This window comes from Sphaerodactylus townsendi, linkage group LG15 (assembly GCF_021028975.2).
Source record: "Sphaerodactylus townsendi isolate TG3544 linkage group LG15, MPM_Stown_v2.3, whole genome shotgun sequence".
Classification (NCBI taxonomy): Eukaryota; Metazoa; Chordata; class Lepidosauria; order Squamata; family Sphaerodactylidae; genus Sphaerodactylus; species Sphaerodactylus townsendi.
Genome location: NC_059439.1, coordinates 38,752,437 through 38,773,494, shown reverse-complemented (window position 1 = coordinate 38,773,494; position 21,058 = coordinate 38,752,437). Strand labels below are relative to the sequence as shown.

General features: G+C 49.7%; 1 protein-coding gene across 1 annotated transcript in view; it reads right to left on the bottom strand.

Annotated features, from left to right (window-relative positions):
* Positions 1 to 14,139, bottom strand: part of TNK1 (tyrosine kinase non receptor 1) — a 31,562-nt gene extending 17,423 nt beyond the window's left edge. The window contains exons 1-2 of the mRNA XM_048517745.1: positions 14,021 to 14,139; positions 3,592 to 3,764 (exon numbers count right to left, since the gene is read on the bottom strand). Of these exons, the coding sequence (XP_048373702.1) occupies positions 3,592 to 3,754 (163 nt within the window). The 5' untranslated portion in view covers positions 3,755 to 3,764; positions 14,021 to 14,139. The remainder of the gene's footprint in view (positions 1 to 3,591; positions 3,765 to 14,020) is intronic.
* Positions 14,140 to 21,058: the final 6,919 nt, after the last annotated feature.

Genomic DNA, 21,058 nt, shown 5'->3' with positions numbered 1-21,058 from the left:
ATCAGACCAGAGTCCATCTAGTCCAGCACTCTGCTACTCGCAGTGGCCCACCAGGTGCCTTTGGGAGCTCACATGCAGGAGGTGAAAGCAAGGGCCTTAAGAACATAAGGAAGAGCCAGCTGAATCAGACCAGAGTCCATCTAGTCCAGCTCTCTGCTACTCGCAGTGGCCCACCAGGTGCCTTTGGGAGCTCACAGGCAGGAGGTGAAAGCCATGGCCTTCTGCGGCTGTTGCTCCCGAGCACCTGGTCTGCTAAGGCATTTGCAATCTCAGATCAAGGAGGATCAAGATTGGGAGCCATAGATCGACTTCTCCTCCATAAATCTGTCCAAGCCCCTTTTAAAGCTATCCAGGTGAGTGGCCATCACCACCTCCTGTGGCAGCATATTCCAAACACCAATCACACGTTGCGTGAAGAAGTGTTTCCTTTTATTAGTCCTAATTCTTCTTCCGCCCAGCATTTTCAATGGATGCCCCTTGGTTCTAGCATTGTGAGAAAGAGAGAAATATTTCTCTCTGTCAACATTTTCTACCCCATGCATAATTTTATAGACTTCGATCATACCCCACCCCAGACGTCTCCTCTCCAAACTAAAGAGCCCCAAACGCTGCAGCCCCTCTTCATAAGGAAGGTGCTCCAGTCCCTCAGTCATCCTCGTTGCCCTTCTCTGCACTTTTTCTATCTCCTCAATATCCTTTTTGAGATGTGGCGACCAGAACTGGACACTAGTGGACTCCAGCGCGGTCGCATCCACCGTTTCTTTATATAAGGGCATGACAATCCTTGCAGTTTTATTCTCAATTCCTTTCCTAATGATCCCCAGCATAGAGTTTGCCTTTTTCACAGCTGCCATGCATTGAGTTCATTCCCATGGAACTATCAACTAAGACGCCTAAATCCCTTTCCTGGTCTGTGACTGATAGCACTGACCCCTGTAGCGTGTATGTGAAGTTTGGATTTTTTGCCCCTATGTGCATCACTTTACATTTTGCTACATTGAACTGCATTTGCCATTTGTGAGCCCACTCACCTAATTTATCAAGGTCCTGACTAGTTTTACATTATTAGTCTTCACATTGTAAAATAAAGTTTTCGTTATGTAAAAACATTATATAGAGGATTCAACATAGTACAAAAAGAATAATTACCACTTTTCACTGAACTCCTGTTCTGGCTGTTTATTTACAATACCTTTACCAGCTTTTATGGCACCCATAAGGACATCCAAACCCACCTGACCACTATGGCCCTGCTTCGGCGGCCGTGCCTTCTGGGTTTAGGCAGGTGGCAACTCCCAAGAGGGTTTGCTCAGGGGTGGCAGCCAAGTGTGGACCTCTCCTGCCAGGGAGATTCCTCTGCCCCTTCTGTTGGCATCTTCTGCCAACAGGCAAAGCCTTGTTGTTTCACCGCATGGGCCAAAAACAGCAGTGTGAAAATGGTGTGAAAACAGTATAAACTAAGGTGACTGTGAACCGGGACAGGCGGGTAGGCGGGCGCACGCAGCCGCAGGAGCGCACGGCCTTCTGGGGCATTCCTGTTTCCCGCCCTGTCTGGGGCACTCCTGTTTCGCTCCCCGCTTCCTGCTCCCCGCTTTCCTCGCCTCTGCTCTGTGCGCCGCAGGGCCATTGTGCCTCTCTGGGCGCCTCCCGCTTCCCCGCCTCTGTCTGGGGCACTCCCAAGCCTCGGCTCCCGTTTCCTGCTCCCGTTTCCCGCCCTGCGCCCTGTGCGCACGGGGCCGCAGGAGCGCACAGCCTTCTGGGGCACTCCCGTTTTCCGCTCCCGTTTCCTGCTCCCCTGTCAGCCTCTTAAAGTTTTGTAGCAGGTCAGATGTTTGCCTGCTTCCGCCTCTGTGACAGGGCGGGAAACGGGAGCTGCTCTAGAAGGCCGCACTCCTGGGCGCCCCCGCTGCTGGAGGCCAAGCCAGCACTGCCTTTGTGCCCTAGAAGGCAGTGCAGCAGCCTTCAAAACCAGGACACTTGAAAACTCCGCAGGACGCTGGACAAATTGTTTTGGCAGCAGGACTGTCCCGCCATGCCGGGACGTCTGGTCAGCCTAGTATAAACCCTTTTACACCATTTTCACACCGTTTTCACACTGCTGTTTTTGGCCCATGCGGAATCAGCCTGTTTCCTCAACGATCCCTCGTCCTCCACTAATTCTTAATTGCTGTTTTTTATGTCTTGTGTGTCTTTTAATTCTTTTTTCAAATTGTTTTAATGATGCGTGTGTTTGGGGGGGGGATCTTTATGGTTTTAAAACATGCTTTTTTATCATGTACATATTAAATCGCTAGCCACCTCGGGAGCGATTTTAAGGGCAGATAACGCAGGATTTAAAAGACCTGTAAATAATATGTTGACTTTGTTCCGGTGACAAGTTGCGCAGGTCTTCCCCATCACCTCTGGAGCTGTTTAGCGCAGACCGGGGCAGGGAAGTAAAGAAGGAAAGGCCCCATTAACTGCCGCCAGCCTTTGAGAAGGGGCGGGTCGTGTTGTTGCATAAATACATGCCTATTTTTGACTATAGGAAGTCATGAGTCAGGCTCTGGAATTTCACACCAGGCTGTTAGGCGCATTCATAATATCTTGTCTTTCTGAAACTCCTGAGGGCTAGAAACATGACCGAGTGGCCAAAAAGGCTGGTTGTTGGCTAGGCTGTACCCTACTCTGAAGGGCTCTTGGGGAATAAAACTCCGCAACTAGAGACATCTCTCTTTATGTCTCCCGAGTGCCCAGGTCTGCCAACCCCTCTCTCCAGAGGTGGGATCCAGCAGGTTCTCACCAGTTCCCGAGAGTGGGTTCCTAATTATTTGTGTGTGCCGAGAGGGGGTTACTAATTGGGTCCGCTTTTCCTCGGCCCACTCTTCCCTCCCTGCCTTTGAACGTGAAGGTTCCATATAGCAATGGCGACTAATAATGTAACTCCCTGAACTGGGTTAATCTCTTCCAGGTCCTACAATTCATTGATTCTCAGCCTTTCGTACCTTTTATCTCACCTGTCTCTATCAAAGAACCTGTGTGTTTCACCATTGCTGTGTTCACATTTGTGAGTTGGGGCATTTTCTACAATGTGAGGATGATTTAGAAATGACCTGGTGCAAAAAAATTTGGGGGGGTCTTGGTGGGGTGGCTGCCCATGGGGGGGGCATCCAACTCAGGTTTTGCCCAGGGCTCAGGTTTGCCTAGGTACGCCTCTGCTCCCTTTGCTGAGGGGGGGCTGGGGAGGGAACCTGTTACTAAAATATTTGGATCCCACCACTGACTCTCTCCACCCCCACCATTTCACTCACTACCAGCATGGTATAGTGGTTAAGAGCAGGTATACTCTAATCTGGATAGCTGGGTGTGATTCCCCGCTCTTCCACTTGAGCTGTAGAGGCTTATCTGGTGAACCAGATTGGCTTGTGCGCTCCCACACACGCCAGCTGGGTGACCTTGGGCTAGTCACAGTTCTTCGGAGCTCTCTCAGCCCCACCCACCTCACAGGGTGTTTGTTGCGAGGGGGGAGTTTGTCAGCCCCTTTGGGTCTCCTTACAGGAGAGAAAGGGGAGGTATAAATCCAAACTCTTCTTCTTCTTCTTCTACCCTTACCTGGGCGGCCCATGCCAATGCGGTCAAGGTCGGAGGGTCTGACGAAATCAAAATGCCCCGGACGCGTCACGTGGAGTTCATCGCGGATCTTGCTGTAAAACTGCTCCAACTGGATTTCTGTCAGCAGCTGCAGCAGCCATTCGGTGCCCTCGTCCGGTGCCATGGGGGCATCTCTTGGAGAGGGAGCGGGGAAACGGGGGACAGGGTTAGCCCAGACAGTCTCTGTGCCAATCTCAAAATAGACCCGAGACAGACAGCCCCAAACCGTGGTTGCCATTTTTCTCCAGGGGAGATGATTTATGTCACCTGGAGATTATTCGTGACTCTCTGGGGCAGCTCCAGGCCCCACCTGGAGGTTGGCATGCCTAAGTGAGTGGGAGGACCGATGCCAGCGGTGAGCAGGGAATAAACCCAGCAGAACTGGTTCTAGTCGGGGAAGGGATGAAAGAGCCGCCAGGAGCTGGCTAGCGGCCAGGGGAGGGAAGTCCAAAACCTCGACCCAGACGCCTGGGGTCTCAGGAGGGGAGACGGGCACTCTGGGAGTCAGTGCAGAGAGGAAGCCCAGAATCTACGCTTTGCCAGGCTGTGTCTCAGCCTATCCACCCACTCATATTTGGGCGACACAGTTCAGGGGGGAATCAGCAGCCGCACGAGCCCTTCCCCTGGGCCAACGCCTCCAAACAAGCTAAGGTGATTCCCAAAGCCCTGCTGCTCAGATGTTTGGGTTTCTGAGCAAGACAGCAAGGAAGGGGGCAGCGGATTAGAGGAGGGGGCTGCGTCTCAAGCAGACCCCACCAGAGACACCAAAAAAACCCAACCCAGCTACGCACGTGGCCTCTTTCCCCTCTTCCTCCAGCTTTACCAGTGGCCTAGCAGGCAGAAATTCAACTGGGGAAAGCTACCCCTGCCAGATTTCTGCATTTCCACCTGCAGCTAGAGACAGAGAAGGAAGAAGAAGAAGAAGAAGAAGAAGAAGAGGAGGAGGAGGAGGAGGAGTTTGGATTTATATCCCCCCTCTCTCTCCTGCAGGAGACTCCAAAGGGGCTGACAATCCTCTTGCCCCTTCCCTTCCCCCCCTCACAACAAACACCCTGATGAGGTGTGGGTGGGCTGAGAGAGCTCCGCGGAGCTGTTCCTAGCCTCCCAGGTCACCCAGCTGGCGCGGTGGAGTGCACAGGCTAATCTGAATTCCCCAGATAAGCCTCCACAGTTCAGGGCTGCAGAGCTGGGAATCAAACCCCGGTTCCTCCAGATTAGATACACGAAGCTCTTAACCCTCCAATACCACTGAAGAAAGGGGGTAATTTTATATGCAATACATGCCACGGAGGGAGGCCAGGATCCAGTCTTGGCACGTCTTCCACGGAGCAGGTCGGAGGCAGCCGCAGGACCCCTGGGCCCCTTCCGCACACAGGCTCCCCACCCTTCGCCCCACCTCCCCTGTTTTCATTGAGGGATCTCCCTGCCCAGAGACTGTGTTGCCCAACACGCCCCCCCCCCCTCCTGGCCCAACCCTGTGCTCAACCGGCAAAGTCCAGACCCTGGAACAAATATTGACATCTAGGCTTTTCCGAGGGAGCTGCGGCCCATCCTCTGTTTGGGAGGCGCTGAAATATTTGAAAAGGTCAGAGAGATGGAATGCTAGAGAGGAGGGGCTTGGCTGTCTCCTGGGGTTGCCAACCCTGCTGGGAAATACCTGGGGAGGGGGGGTGGGGCCTGGGGAGGGGGGGTTGGAAGGGGAGGGGTACCATGCTATAGACTTCACCTTCCAAAGTGGACATCTGGAAATCAGTTGTCATTCCAGGAGATTTCTAGGTCTCACCTGGAAGTTGTCAACCCTAGGTCCACCAGATACCATCTATACCAGTGGTGGTGAACCTTTGGCACTCCAGATGTTATGGACTACAATTCCCATCAGCCCCTGCCAGCATGGCATGGATCCACGGATCTATACTATCTTTTGACCCAAGAAGTCAGTCCTCTTTCCCCAACTGTCCAGTTTATAGTGGTGCTGCCATGTATTTTAACTCTGGGGTGCTGTGTGGTTTCCAGGCTGTATGGCTGTAGTTTTAACATGGTTATAACAGTATAGCCTAGAACATATAGTACTCAGTGATTCCGGGCCAGGAAAGCCTTTGACAATATATTTTAACCCCAGCAGGTCACAATTGCAGGTTTCCATTTGCTTTACCACTCTAATCCCTGGAAGTTTGTTTCTATAATGTATTGTCGAAGGCTTTCATGGCCGGAATCACTGGGGTGCTGTGTGGTTTCCGGGCTGTATGGCCGTGTTCTAGCAGCATTCTCTCCTGACGTTTCGCCTGCATCTGTGGCTGGCATCTTCAGAGGATCTTCAGGTTTCTATAACTGTGGCTGGCATCTTCAGAGGATCTTCAGGTTTCTATAATTCTTATTCTCCGTTTGTGTTTGTTACTTTAACAAACAAAATCTACCCCATCTTCAGTACTGTTCAGTAAAATCTACAAACGCTTATGTTAGGAAAAAAAACGTGGGTAGTCTTTATCCTACTGTGCAGTATAGGGTGTCAATTGTCGGTTCTCCAGATGCTGACTAGCAGCCTTTCTCATCATCCCCGCCAGCGCAACTACATGCTGGCAGGGGATGATGGGGAACTGTAGTCCACAAACATCTGGAGGGCCGCGCAAGTTTGACACCTGTGTACTAAAGTGTTTTTTATCAATCGATCAGTCAGTCAATCAATCAAAGAAGCGTTCCGCCTGCCCCCTGGGAAACACCTTTCTCCATTAATGGGCCTGTCTCTTCCGCTACATCGTATTAAGGTGGAGCTGAATCAAGTTGCCCTCCTTGACTTAGCAATAGCACTCTTGCGCCATTTTACAAGTCAAGAAAGGTAAACGAGACGTCAGGGAAACGGAATAATCACACCTGTTCTCAGCTGAGAAACGAGAAAGGCAGGCCCTGCGCTCATGTCCATATTTGTGCATTTACACGCATGAACAACAATAATAACCATTCACCGAAGCATTGTTGTTGGCCCAAGGTGACCTAATGCTGCAAGAAACACCCATTTTAGCCCGTTAGAAATTTAACAGATTCAAGTCTTCCTCCTGGGAACGGAGAGTATGTTTCTCCCAGAATGCTTGCTGGCAGCTGTGAAAGCCATTATTTTTCAACAAAACAAGCCCAACTTGAGCTACCGATCTGGGTGGCGGGGAGGTTTTCCTGGGAATACAAACGATCAGCAGCCCACAGAAGCCAACTTTCCTGGGAGAAATGACAATCGATCAGCCTCTGTGATATGCCCAGAGTTTTACAGGCCCGAGGCCCTTAAAAGATTATGGTACCCCCCATACACTGCATATGTAATTCAAAAGAAAACAACAGTAAACCGTAATATACTAATGAATAAATGTCATTATGCCTATGCTTCCTTGCCTTGAAAATACAAAGCATTTTAACTTACACGAATCAAAGGTGCAAAATAATGTTTGCTGCTGCTTACTTATCACTTCGTTTATACTACAAAAAGCTTTCTCCTGCATTTTTTTAATCCCATTTTTAAAATTTTTGTTGAAAAGGCTTTGATTATATCCTCAAAATTCATCTGACGTAACAAATCTGTGTCAATACTTAGTAGAAATGAGGGGGGGGGAACTCTCTACGGGGCCCTCTTTACTTGAGATCCTAAACATGGGTTTATTTTGCTTAATGGTTAATCCAGGGCTGGACATGGCTTAGACCAGGGGTATCCAACTCTGGCCATCCAGATGTTCATGGACTACGATTCCCATCAGTTGGCCATGCTGGCAGGGGCTGATGGGAATTATAGTCCATGAACATCTGGATGGCCAGAGTTGGGCACCTCACCTTAGACTTCTACTCTAAGGTAGGGGTTCATAATTGATGGCTCCAGGCCAGCTACGAGATCTCACAATTCCTATGAGCTCCTACCCACTTGAACAGCCATGCTGGCAGTGGCTGATGGGAATTGTAGTCCATGAACATCTGGAGGGCCATCGTTTGAAGACCCCTGCTCTAAGGCACAGGAGTCAAACTCGCGGCCCTCCAGATGTTATGGACTACAGTTCCCATCAGCCCCTGCCAGCATGATGATGGGAACTGTAGTCCATAACATCTGGAGGGCCGCGAGTTTGACACCTATGCTCTAAGGTTTAGAGTCAGTCTATGGACCTTCCAGAGTAGCTGGATACACCATAGAGAATGGAACTCCTAGAGTGGCATCATATCCCCCTCCATCAAATCCCTCTCCTCTGTAAACTCCACCCTCTTTAAGTGCCACCTCCAAACCTTCTGGAGTTTGGAGAGCTGGCAACCCTACCTAGAGGTCCTTTGTCTGTCTTTAAGTGCTGTCGGGCCCGTATCAGTTCTAGGAAGAAGACGCAGCAGCGTGAAATGGATGCCCTCCAAGTGAGAACAGAAAGGCCAGCTGGGGCTCAAATGTCTCTTTGACGCCAAAGGAAATGTGCAGCCCTGGGAAAGCCGAGAGCGCAACATGGACCCTTTGAGCAAGGCTGGAGAGGAATCGGAGCCGAGTGTCAGCAGATGGCGAAGGGCAGACTAATTCCGTCTTCCCAGGACGGAAGAGAATTCTTTTGTATTGTTGAAGGCTTTCACGGCTAGAATCACTGGGGTGTTGTGGGTTTTCCGGGTTGTATGGCTGTGTTCTAGTAGTGGTTGGCACCTTTAAATGGTAGTAAAGCAAGTGGAGTATATACACCTAAAAGGATTTATTTATTTCCTTGCATCTAGGGAGCTGGTTATCATTCAGATTCGATTTGTAGTAAAGCAAGTGGAGAATATAGTATGAAACAGGGTTCGAATTCCAGCGGTTTCCAGATAAACATGGATTATTGACTCTTACTTCATCAGTTTCTCTACCACCATGGCCAATTGGCCATGGTGGTAGGGGCTGATGGGAATTGTAGTCCATGAACATCTGGAGAGCCGCAGGTTGCAGACCCCTGACCTAGGTAAATATACACCACTTGCTTTACTACCGTCAGAACCTCTGAAGATGATGCCAACCACAGATGCAGACGAAACGTCAGGAGGAAATGCTACTGGAACGTGGCCATACAACCCGGGAAACCCACAACACTCTAGAATTCTTTTGTTAGTCAGTTTCACACAAGGTTCCTTGAAGCAAACCCAGCTCTTCTATGCTCCTCTAACATGCACAAACTCCATCCCAGTTTCATGCCCAAATCTTTCCTGGGTGTAGTGTAACAGGAAATTGTGAGAATGAGATGCACTGTGAATGATTACAGTGTTGGGCAAGGAACAGGAAGATCTGGGTTTGAATCCTCCCTCTGCCATGAAGTTCACTTGGTGACAGTGAACCAATCAATTTCTCTCACCCTAACCTACTTTTCAGGGTTGTTGTAAGGATAAAATGGAGGACGCCCTGTTGTCTGTGGATGAAATATGATAGGCAGTGATGGAATTACGCTGTATTGGTTGGATTTTGGCCTGTCATCCAGTTCACTGAGTTTATGGGGAAGTTTGCCAGGAACTTCCCTTCTCCACAGAAGTCTTTGAGTTCCATGGGGGAATCCTAAACCCAAACAGAACTCGTGGGGGGGGGGGGGGAAGAGCAAAGCTTGTCCAAGGGATCACTTCACCTTGGGTGGAGGCAAAATGCAACTGGACCTCCTTGAGGTCATGAGAGGTCAGGAATCTGCTCCAGGCCTTTCCTCTTCTTGTGCAAATTCCACCAGAAGAATGTCTGAAAAGGGATCAGGGCCTCCTTTCTCAAAAGGAGAAAGGTATCTCAATGCTTGTTATGTCAAACAGTCAAAATTTCCCTAACGGCTCAAAATGCAGGAAAGACGGAGAGGGCGTTTAAGAGAAAATACCAACAGCCCTGCAATTTACTTATTTGCTTCGTGTATCCCCCATTTCTCTCTCCAAGGGGGACTCCAGGTGGCTCGCATAATTCCCCTCTTGCATTTTTTATCCTCACAACCACCACCCTGTGAGGTTGTTACCGATGGGAAAATAGACAAAATATTTTCCTGAAGTCAGGTTGCCTGGCTACACTGGCTCCATGCCCGGATGCAGAGACTTGTGTGGTTCAGAAGCCTCCATAAGGTTCACAGAGAACACATATGTATGTTTGTGCCAATGCTTACATGAGTTTCCCTTGTTTGGCATGCCTTCTAGGATGTACAAAAAAGCCCTTTAAGCTGAATTCTTCAGGATGATGTGCCTGCAGTTTAGGATGTTAGTTTAGTTAGGTTCTTCAGTTAGTTTAAGGTTTTGTTATTGTTAGATTTAAGAAAAGCCATGCCAATAAGACTATTTGTAGTTCATGTCTATAGTATTGATAGGTTGTCTTTAAGGTTTCCCTAACTTAAACGTTAGGGAAACCTTAAAGGATAAACACATGTACTTATACTTATGGGCAAGACAAGGTCAATTAGGTTGAGAGGGTCACCATCCATGCAAGCCTCCATGGAAGAAGTGGTGATTCGAACCCGAGCCTTCCAAATCCTAGTTGGGCATTCCCGCCACGACACCACACCGGCTCTCATACCGTACGTGATGATCACCGGCAAGCACCAAATTTTCACGGGGCAAAATGCTTCCTGACGTGGCAAAATTCCTTTCCTCGAACCCAAATCAAAGCTGGATCTGCTGAGTGAGTTGAAGAACGCTCCCCAAAGGGCTGGCAGCATCGCCAATTAACTGCAGAGACGGGCCCGGGGTTGGCTCTGGGTGTTTCGCGCCCTTTGGGCCTGTGCCACCGCTGAGATATCAAGTGCTTGCTGAGGCGCAGCCGTCTGGGAGGCAGCGCAGGCGGATCAGCACCTTCCACGTGGGGCTGCCCCAGCAACTGCTCAGGTGGGTGGGCTGGAGAAGGGCCCCGAGTGGACCTGGGGCTCCGTATCTGCTCTGCACACCCAGCGTGCCCGACTCCTTCCTCCACCCCAGAGCCTGGAGCAGTGATGGCGAACCTTTTTGAGGCCGAGTGCCCAAACTGCAACCCAAAACCCACTTATTTATTGCAAAGTGCCAACACGGCAATTTAACCTGAATACTGAGGTTTTAGTTTAGAGAAAATGGTTGGCTCCGAGGCGCGCGTTACTCAGGAGTAAGCTTGGTGGTAGTCAGTGGCTTTGCTTTGAAGCAACCATGTAACTCTTCCAATGGGTGAATTATGACCCTAGGAGGATTTACTCAGAAGCAAGCCCCATTGCCAGCGACAGAGCTTACTCCCGGGTAAAGGATCGCGCTTTAGTTCTTTGCATGAAAATCAGTGGGGTGTAACAGCGCTGAACAGGGTTACCTACACTGCTTCCCCAAAGCTAGGTCTTAGGTTTAATGCTAATAATCAAGCCCAGCGGCCCAGGCCAGCCTAGATGGGGGGGTTGGGTCACTCTGCGCATGCCCACAGAGAGGTCTCTAAGTGCCACCCGTGCACCCGTGCCATAGGTTCGCCACCACTGGCCTGGAGTGTCGCTGCCAGACCCAAGTAACTGAGACAGGAAGTTGGATAATCCTCTAACTCCGTCGGAGGAGGCAGCCTCGTGAGCCCAGATTCACACGCCAGAGTCTCCCGTGAAGGGCTCTTGAGTACCCTGGGGAAGAGCTCTCCCTTGGTGGGGCTGAGCTGGCTACAGTCTAGAACAGAGCTGTCCAACTCTGGTGCTTCAGATGTTTATGGACTACAATTCCCATCAGCCACAGCTGAGGCTGATGGGAATCGTAGTCCATGGACATCTGAAGCACCAGAGGCTGACGGGAATCGTAGTCCATGGACATCTGAAGCACCAGAGGTTAATGGGAATTGTAGTCCATGAACATCTGAAGCACCAGAGGCTGATGGGGATTGTAGTCCATGAACATCTGAAGGACCAGAGGCTGATGGGAATCGTAGTCCATGAACATCTGAAGCACCAGAGGCTGATGGGAATCGTAGTCCATGAACATCTGAAGCACCAGAGGCTGATGGGAATCGTAGTCCATGAACATCTGAATCGATATATAACAATGATCCTGTTTTTGTACTTGGAATGTATGGTACTTCTAGTTTATGCCTAAAAAAAGGTTTTTGGATTGGATTGGAACATCTGAAGCACCAGAGGCTGATAGGAATCGCAGTCCATGAACATCTGAAGCACCAGAGGCTGATGGGAGTCGTAGTCCATGAACATTTGAAGAACCAGAGTTGGACAGCCCTGGTCTAGAGGTGCCACCTGTCAGGTGGGACCTAAGAGTCCTCTTGAAATTACGTCTGATCTCCAGCTGACAGAACTCAGTGCCTCTGGAGAAAATGGCAGCATTGCTCATGGAATTTTAGCTTTTTAGCTTTAAATTTTAGCTTTAAAAAGGGGCTTGGACAGATTGATGGAGGAGAAGTCGATCTGTGGCTACCAATCTTGATCCTCTTTGATCTCAGATTGCAAATGCCTTAACAGTCCAGGTGCTCGGGAGCAGCAGCAGCAGCAGAAGGCCCTTGCTTTCACCTCCTGCACGTGAGCTCCCAAAGGCACCTGGTGGGCCACTGCGAGTAGCAGAGTGCTGGACTAGATGGACTCTGGTCTGATCCAGCAGGCTCCTTCTTATGTTCTTATGTTCTTATGGAATCACATCCCACCAAGCGCCTTCCCTTTCCCAACCTCTGCCCGTCCCAGGAACTGACCCCAAATCTCCAAGGATTCCCCCCACCAGAATGGGCAGCTCCAGCTACACCCCTCCTCTGGCTCAGCATCAATCCCACCCCAAGACCATCACAGGAGACCCAAAGCCACTCCGTTTCCAAAGCGGATACTCCATCTGCCACCCAATCCAGCCGCTCTCCATGCCGGATCTGGGCCCCACGAAAGCAAAGCATTTCCACTGCACACGGGAGCCAAAAGGGAGGCCACTCTGTGGTCTGTAGAAGGTCCCAGTTCAATTCCCAGCATCCCTAGCGAAAGAGACCAGAAGGGGGGGGGGATGTGAAAGTCCTTTCTCCGCCGGAGACCCTGGGGGGCAGCTGCCGCCAGCCTGAGCAGACAATTCTGGCCTTGGCGGACCGAGGAAGGGTTTGGCTCCTTGTGAGGCAGCGTCGCATGGTCGAGCTTTCCTGGTGGGAATCTGGCTTGGAGGCCAGGGGGCGGGGCGAGAGGGATGCCTCCCACCCCCCACCCCACACACCAGGTAACGGTCAGGTTTCCAGAACCAGCGTGGGCAGAGACTGGCAGTGGGTGCCCACGGCTACCTCTGCATGGCTCCCACGAGAGGGCCGGGGGCAGAAACCGTGTTCTCCGGGCCTGCAAAATGGGGGGAGGGAACGTCCCATAAAAAGTCCAAGTGCTACAGAAGCTGCAGGAAAGGGAGAAAGGAGGGAGGTTTCCCCCTCTTTAAAGGGAACTTTGCGGAGGGCTCAGATTAGGGTCATGGGGAGATTGGTGCACAAGGAGGGGCTGGTGTCCTAATTCAGTGCCACACAGTCCCCCCCCCCCCCCCCCTGAAGTTCTTTAGCACAGGGTTAACTGAGCGGCTCCTCCAGATGGGATTATACAGCTTCCCATCATCCCCTGTCAGCATCATGCTGGCAGGGGATGATGGGAACTGTAGTCCATAGCATCTGGAGGGCCGCCAGTTTGACACCTGTGCTCAAGGGAAACGAGATGAGCTGTCACGGCAGGTGATGCCCAGGTCTCCCCTGGAGGTTGGCATCCTCAGCTCCTGTTGGGGGTGTGGCGGCAGCCAAGCAGGTGGAAAACTCATGCGGAAGTCTCCTACCAAGGGATCAAAGTCACTACCAAGGGAGGGAGGGGGGGAGGCCAGCCCAGAAATGCCCAGACGCGGCGCCTGCCCTTGCCCAGGCTGAAGCAATCTGTAATCCCCCCCCCCCACCCGTGGGAAAGTGACTTGATGGGGTGAACGAAACTTGGGGGGAATTTCCTCCAAGAAGAGGCCAGTCGAGGAAGAGGAAGGCTGCGGAAGAAAAGCCACACACTCCCCCCCCACACACAACAAACAAAAGGGGTCTGAGGAGTGAGAAATTGCCTTGGAGGTATTTGGGAGGCCCTGCAAGGCTGGCCTGTTTCCCAGGGTTTTGGAGGTGGGGGTTGAATCACCTGGCGTTTTTTTCAGTGGGGAGAGGGGGGGGGGAGATACTGGCGGTTTTGTTTTTAGAGGGGGACGGTTTTAACTATCCTCTTAAGCTGCCCTGAATGATGAGGAACGGCAGGATATAAATGCTGGAAACCATAAACACAAATACATAAATTATAATTGTACAGGAAACAGGAAACACACAGAGGAACAAATCAAAGAGGAGAAAGGGGGAGGGGGACACATGTGAATTGTGGGGTGGGGGTGCAGGAAGAGAGAGAGTGGCTGATGGGAGGAAGGGAGGAAGACCAGATAAAGGGTCCCTCTGGTATCTCTGTTACATGACCACCCCCCCCCCCAATGCACCTGTGGCACTCACCTGTGTGGAGGTATCTCTGCGCAGATACTTCCTTCCTTCCTCTCTCTTCAAGTGGAAGTGGATTCCTGCCCTGCTCTGCTCTAGGCACAGGGGCGGAGTTTCTGTGGCTCCGCCTTCCCACACCTATCTGCCAGCAGCAGCTTACCTGGGCGGGACAGGTAGAAGGAGAGGCAGACAGGCAGAGCCGCTTCTGTTTCCAGGACATGACTCAGCTGTGCCGAAATCATTGCTGACCGAACCAATTGCCGCAGTTTCTGCCCACCAGGCTGGGCAGGGCAGAGGAGAGTAGATGGGGCTGCCCGCCTTCAGGTGGTACCTGGGGGGGCCCTGGAATTACAATTGATCTCCAGACGACAGGTATCAGCTCCCCTGGGAAGGGAAGCTGCTCTGCCTGTCTGCCTCTCCTGCCTGGCATGGCCAGATGAACTGCTGGGAGCTTCGGAGGGCAAACTCTATGATATGCCATAGATTACAGGTGACACCTCTCCCCAGATTTCCCCCAGATCTCCAGAAATTTCGCAGGTTTCAGTTGGCCAGACTGTCCCACCCTGCAGGGGCTGAAACTCATGAAGAGCGGCCTCCAACTCTTCAGTGCCAAGGGCGGCTGGTTTTTCAAGAGGCGCTCTGCACATGCTCATGGTCTCAGGCTAGCCCTTCCGGGATTAGGGAGGAAGGGCATCAGTTCCAACAGGGGACGCGGGAAGGACGGAAGGAGAGCCCGAGGCCCACCACAGATCAAATGCCATCCTTCCTGGTTTCCCAGTGAGTCAGACCCAGGTCAGAATGGCCTGAGAGGCACATGATTCATGTTGCTGGAAAACCTGTTTGAGAAACAAGACAACCCCCCCCTCGCCCCCCCTGCCCCCCCTCATTTCTAGGCATTATGGCTACACAGTTATGCTAAGCTGTGTCTTGAGGGGGGGGGCTGAAGGAGACTGCCAAAGGCCAGAACGGAGGGGGGGGGGCCCTTCAGCCTCCTCTCCAAGGACAGCCCCCCAAAGCCGAATAAATGATACCAAATATTAAAAACTGCGGATGGGGAATTAAAAACAAAAACAGCAAATTGGGCTTAATCGGCATAACGTGTGCACGTCACGGAATTCAGTTTTCCAAGAGCAGAATGTGCGAAGATGGTGCCTCCGTGCGTGCACAGAGTTCTTTTGTAAGCGTTCACACACACAGAGTTCCCTTGTAAGCGTTCATCACACGTGCAGGTTTCGTGGAGAGCTTCGCATTAGTGACTTCGCAGAACAATCCAGGAAGCATGTTTACAAATGCGGATCACGGGAGTCACGCCAATGCTTCCGAGGGGTTTTGTGGGTGGGTGGAGGGGTGGGGCCCAAAGGAGGGTGCCTTGGCCTTGGCATTTGACCCACAGAGGCCCACCCTCCTGCAGAGGCGCTGCAGAAAAAGCAGAATGTGCCAACCGCACACCCCTCAAAGCCTCCTCTGCGGGAAACGAAGGCCTGAATGGCAGATTAATTAAATGCAGCCATTTGTGCTTTCCTTGCCAGACCAGGGAATACAATGCCTCCCTCCCCCCCCCCCTTTAATTTCTAAAATGTGAGAGGGGGGATCCATTTGGCTGGGACCAGCAACAGCAACCTCTCATCTGAACAACAAGGCTGCTCTCCCAAGACAGACGGGGCTGTCCCTCCCCAGGGAAAGGTTCTCTGTGCATGCTTAGAGATTATCTCGCCTTCCTGACTCACATTTGCTTGGCTGCAAACTATTGGCTGCTAGCCTGATCTTGCCAGATCTCAGAAGCCAGGCAGGGTCGACTCTGGCAAGGATTTGGATCGGAGACCACCAAGGGTCACCGTAAGTCAGGTGCGACTTGATGGCCCCTTTCCCCACCGCCAAAAACAGGTCCTGGGACTCCTTCAGAAACACCTGCAGGTCCCTGCTTGGAGGATAAGGGGCAAGAGGGCCTCAGTGGCGTAGGAGGTTAAGAGCTCGTGTATCTAATCTGGAGAAACCGGGTTTGATTCCCAGCTCTGCCGCCTGAGCTGTGGAGGCTTATCTGGGGAGTTCAGATTAGCCTGGGCACTCCCACTCACGCCAGCTGGGTGACCTTGGGCTAGTCACAGCTTCTCGGAGCGCTCTCAGCCTCACCCACCTCACAGGGTGTTTGTTGTGAGGGGGGAAGGGCAAGGAGATTGTCAGCCCCTTTGAGTCTCCTGCAGGAGAGAAAGGGGGGGATATAAATCCAAACTCTTCTTCTTCTTCTAGACAGAAGAAGCAGAATTATACTCAAGTTGCCAACCTCCAGGTCGGGGCTGGAGACCTCCCGGAATTACAGCTGATTTCCAGAATATAGAGATGCTGGAGGTGGGAACACATCGGGCTGGGGGAGGGGTGGCGGCGGCACGAAGCGGGAAAGATGCAGAAGTCCAGAGAACGCTCGGAGCCTCTCGATACCTCGTTTTCGATATCTGCACAACCAACGTTTTCAAATTGGGAAGCCGCACGTTCAATTGGGCAAGATGAGATCAGCAATACGGCGAACATGAGACGACGCTCCGTTTTCCAGCCCCGGCTTGCCTTTTTTCATGCGCCGACAAGCGAGGCATCGTGAGCCTGCAGGGTTTGGCTTCCACACCCCCACGGGCTTCGGGGCAGTGCAAAGGCTTAAGAGAGGCGCATCTCCTTCAGCACTGAATGGTCTTCCCCTGCGGAAACGCCCGAGAGGCTGCAAAGGGCCCAGGTGATGTTGTGGCAACTTCTGCCTGCCTCTGCACAGATCTGTACATGCACATTGCAATTCGCCCCATGGCTTTCCAGCTTGTGCATGCTTGACACAGTTGCTGGATCAACACATGCCTTTTTCACACCTAGGCCTCTTAGGCACCGTTCACACTCCAGGACTCTGGCACACTCAAGCTTTGCAGACGCACAATCCTCCGCCACAGTTGTGCGGGTGCCCACCTCCCGTGTTTCCACCCCCAGCCCCGAACTCTGGTCATGCAGCTGTCACCTCTATCTGTGGGTTCTGTGGGGCAGAACTTGGAATGAGTTTGCAACAAACAAAATGGTTTACTTTCTTAACATATAACATATAACATCAACATTTAGCATCACACTTCAAGGTCCTGTTCAGGTTGCATTTTCAAGTCCTTATATTTACAGTCTACTGATACTGCCAAGTCCAATTCTTCTTTGCAAGTGGGCTGGCTCCTGAAGACTCCAAGCGCTTGATGAACAGGATTCAACATGATGAAGGTTTCCAGGAGAACTCTAACCCGTGGCAAACATAAAAAGAAACCCTTAACAAGGTGTTAAGGGCTTATACAAACCAAGGTCCGAGTCTGGTAGCCTTGTCTCCTCCAAACTACATGAGCTCTGCAGCCTCTTGCTGCTTTGAGTCTCCACCCCTTTCTGGGTCAACCCATTCTGAGCATGGGGGTTACACGGCCATGGAAGGAAACTCCGGGGGGGGGGGGTTCCTGGAGGCTCCCCCTCACTCCAATGCAATCCCCGCTTGGAATCGGAATCTGGAAGGACAAAAAGAAAGAGGCCCTCAGCAGTCAGCCCCGACTGGGTTTTGCTCCGTTGTTCACAGTGACACTGAAACGTAATGAAACAGTTGTTGTGGGTTTTCCGGGGCCGCATGGCCGTGTTCCAGTAGCATTTTCTCCTGACGTTTCGCCTGCAACTGTGGCTGGCACGATGCATTTCCTCCTGATTTTTTCATATGACGCCAGCCACAGATGCAGGCGAAACGTCAGGAGAAAATGCTACTGGAACACGGCCATACAACCCAGAAAACCCACCACACCCTAGAACTCTAATAATAACACTTCTGCATTTCACGCAGATGGTCTATTTGTACCTTTTAATGTGCACAGACAGTCAGAAGACCTGTTGGGCAAAAAACCCAACGGGCACTTCCTGCTTTCTAAAAGCACTTGGTGGGCACCGGGCACCAACTGGGCACCACGTTGGGCCCTGTATTGGGGTTGCAGCACAAAGTGATCCCCAGTCCACAATTAACACCCTATCTCTGCCCCTCCTTTCTTCCCAGATGCGCCCCCCCCTGGCCTTCGCATCCCATTCTCCCCACAGACACACTTGGCAATCTCCACACACAAAAACTGTGATGGCGTCACTTACTCGAGGGCGCACGTGACCACGCCCAAAAAGAACCAGGAGCCGGAGATGGTGCTCAGGAGCATGACGGCTTTGGGCAGGTCGATGCGTTCTGCCGGGAAGGAGAGTAAGGAAGGGTCAATTCACATGGTATGAAGCTCACCTGGAGCACATGTGACCTGGCCACAGACTCCGACAGTTGCCATGGGGACCCAATGGGGGGAACATCAATAAAAATAGCATCAGTAAACATAGGATCAATAAACACAGCATTGTAAACAAGAACATCAGTATATACAAGGAGCTCATTGTTATTTATTGCATTTTTAGGGAAATTTAACTAACCTATAGTATCAATTAGTATAAACCATTTATAGATCCTGGGGAAGCAGTGGTGGGATCCAGCAAGTTCTCACAGGTTCCTGAGAGTAGGTTACTAATTATTTGTGTGTGCCAAGAGGGGGTTACTAATGGGTGATTTTGCCACGTGATTTTTGCCTTAGTTACGCCCCTCCTCTCAGCAGTAGCGTGCAGAACTGGAAGCAGTCTAGCAAAAGGTACACCGGCGTGCGTGGCAGCCTGCGCCTGCGTGCATTCGTTTCCCGCCCAAGGACCGGCGCAGCGGCTGCGTCCTTGCCACAGCCCCGCCCAGGAATGCCCCGCCCCAGGAATGCCTGGCCACGCCCCTGTCGTACCCCACCACAGTTTGAATCCCACCACCATGGGAATCTGCTACTAAAATTTTTGGATCCCACCACTGTGGGGAAAGTTATACCTTTTTAGTAAATAGGCTGTGAATAAGGAATGGCTAGAAATATCTTCATTCCGGTTTTAAGTGTAGTCGTACCATATTTGTTTATAATCCTGTTTACAATTGAATGGTCAAAATTTTTAATCTATGTCATATTTTTATAAATGAAGTGTGATGTTAGAATGTAAAACTACTCATAGATAGCACATACAATTCTTTTAAATTTAATAATGGTGCAATACCCACACTTTTATACCTTATGCCAATAAAGGTCTACTGTGATTGATTGTGATTGTGAAGAACATCAGCAATCACAACATCATCAGCTATAAGGCAACAATAATCATAGCATACAAATCGAATAATACAACACAATAATCAACATACATTGACCTAACAAGCATCAATGGCGACTTTAGGCTACAGAAGGGGAAATGTTGTTATATCATTACATCATGAAATTATAACATCAGGTCAAGTTGTAATAACATAAAATCATGATGTTCAAGTTCAGTAGCAAAGCAGTTATAACGCCGTTATAACACTGTTATAATGACGTTATAACGCCTTAATATTACAGCATCACATGATCGTATAACATCAGGTCATGATGTTATAACATTAGGTCATGTTATAACTTCATGTGATGATGTTACAAAATCTCGTCATGATGTCATAACATCACGTGATGGTGTTATAACATCAGGTCATGATATTATCTCATCACGTCATGATGTTAAAACATCACCTCATGATGTTCACGTTCCAGGCCAAAGACCTTTATTAGGCATGAAAAAAACGTAACATAAAACTAGGTAATCCAAATACAGTTTGAGGAAGTAAAACAGCCACTGCTGTTTCATGAAGTGCATGCTTCAGAGAGAGAGAGGATCCGAGAAGGTTATTTCATAATAGTGAGCAAGAATTTGGCCACTATGTCCAGTAGTAACGCCGTTACAACGTTGTAAAGCTGCTATAACACTATGATATTATAACACAAGATTGTGTTATAACATCAGGTCATGTTATTATAACATCACATCATGAAATTATGCCATCAAGCCATGTTGTTATAACATCATGTCATGATGTTATAAAATCTTGTCATCAGGTTATGACATCACGTCATGGAGTTATAACATCACGTCAAGTTGCTATAACATAACGTCATGATGTTCAAGTTCAGTAGCAACGCTGTTATAACGCCGTTATAACGCCGTAATAACACCATAATATTGTGGCATCACATGATGGTATAACATCTGGTCATAATGTTATAACATCAGGTTATGTTATAACATTATGTGATTATGTTATAAAATCTCGTCATGCTGTTATAACATCACATGAAGGTGTTATAACATCACGTCATGGAGTTTTAACATCACGTCTAGTTGCTATAACATAACATCATGATGTTCAAGTTCAGTAGCAATGCTGTTATAACGCCATTATAACACCATAATATTATAGCATCACCTGATGGTATAACATCTGGTCATAATGTTATAACATCAGGTTATGTTATAACATTATGTGATTATGTTATAAAATCTCGTCATGCTGTTATAACATCACATGATGGTGCTATAACATCAGGTCATGATATTATATCATCACATCATGATGTTAAAACATCACCTCATGATGTTCAAGTTCAGTAGCAACACTGCTATAACGCCGTTATAACACCGTTATAACACCATAATATTATAGCATCACATGATGGTATAACATCTGGTCATAATGTTATAACATCAGGTTATGTTATAACATTATGTGATTATGTTATAAAATCTCATCATGCTGTTATAACATCACATGATGGTGTTATAACATCACATCATGGAGTTTTAACATCACGTCTAGTTGCTATAACATAACATCATGATCTTCAAGTTCAGTAGCAACACTGTTATAACGCCGGTATAATGATGTTATAACGCCGTTATAACACCGTTATAACACCATAATATTATAGCATCACATGATGGTATAACATCTGGTCATAATGTTATAACATCAGGTTATGTTATAACATTATGTGATTATGTTATAAAATCTCGTCATGCTGTTATAACATCACATGATGGTGCTATAACATCAGGTCATGATATTATATCATCACATCATGATGTTAAAACATCACCTCATGATGTTCAAGTTCAGTAGCAACGCTGTTATAACGCCGTTATAAC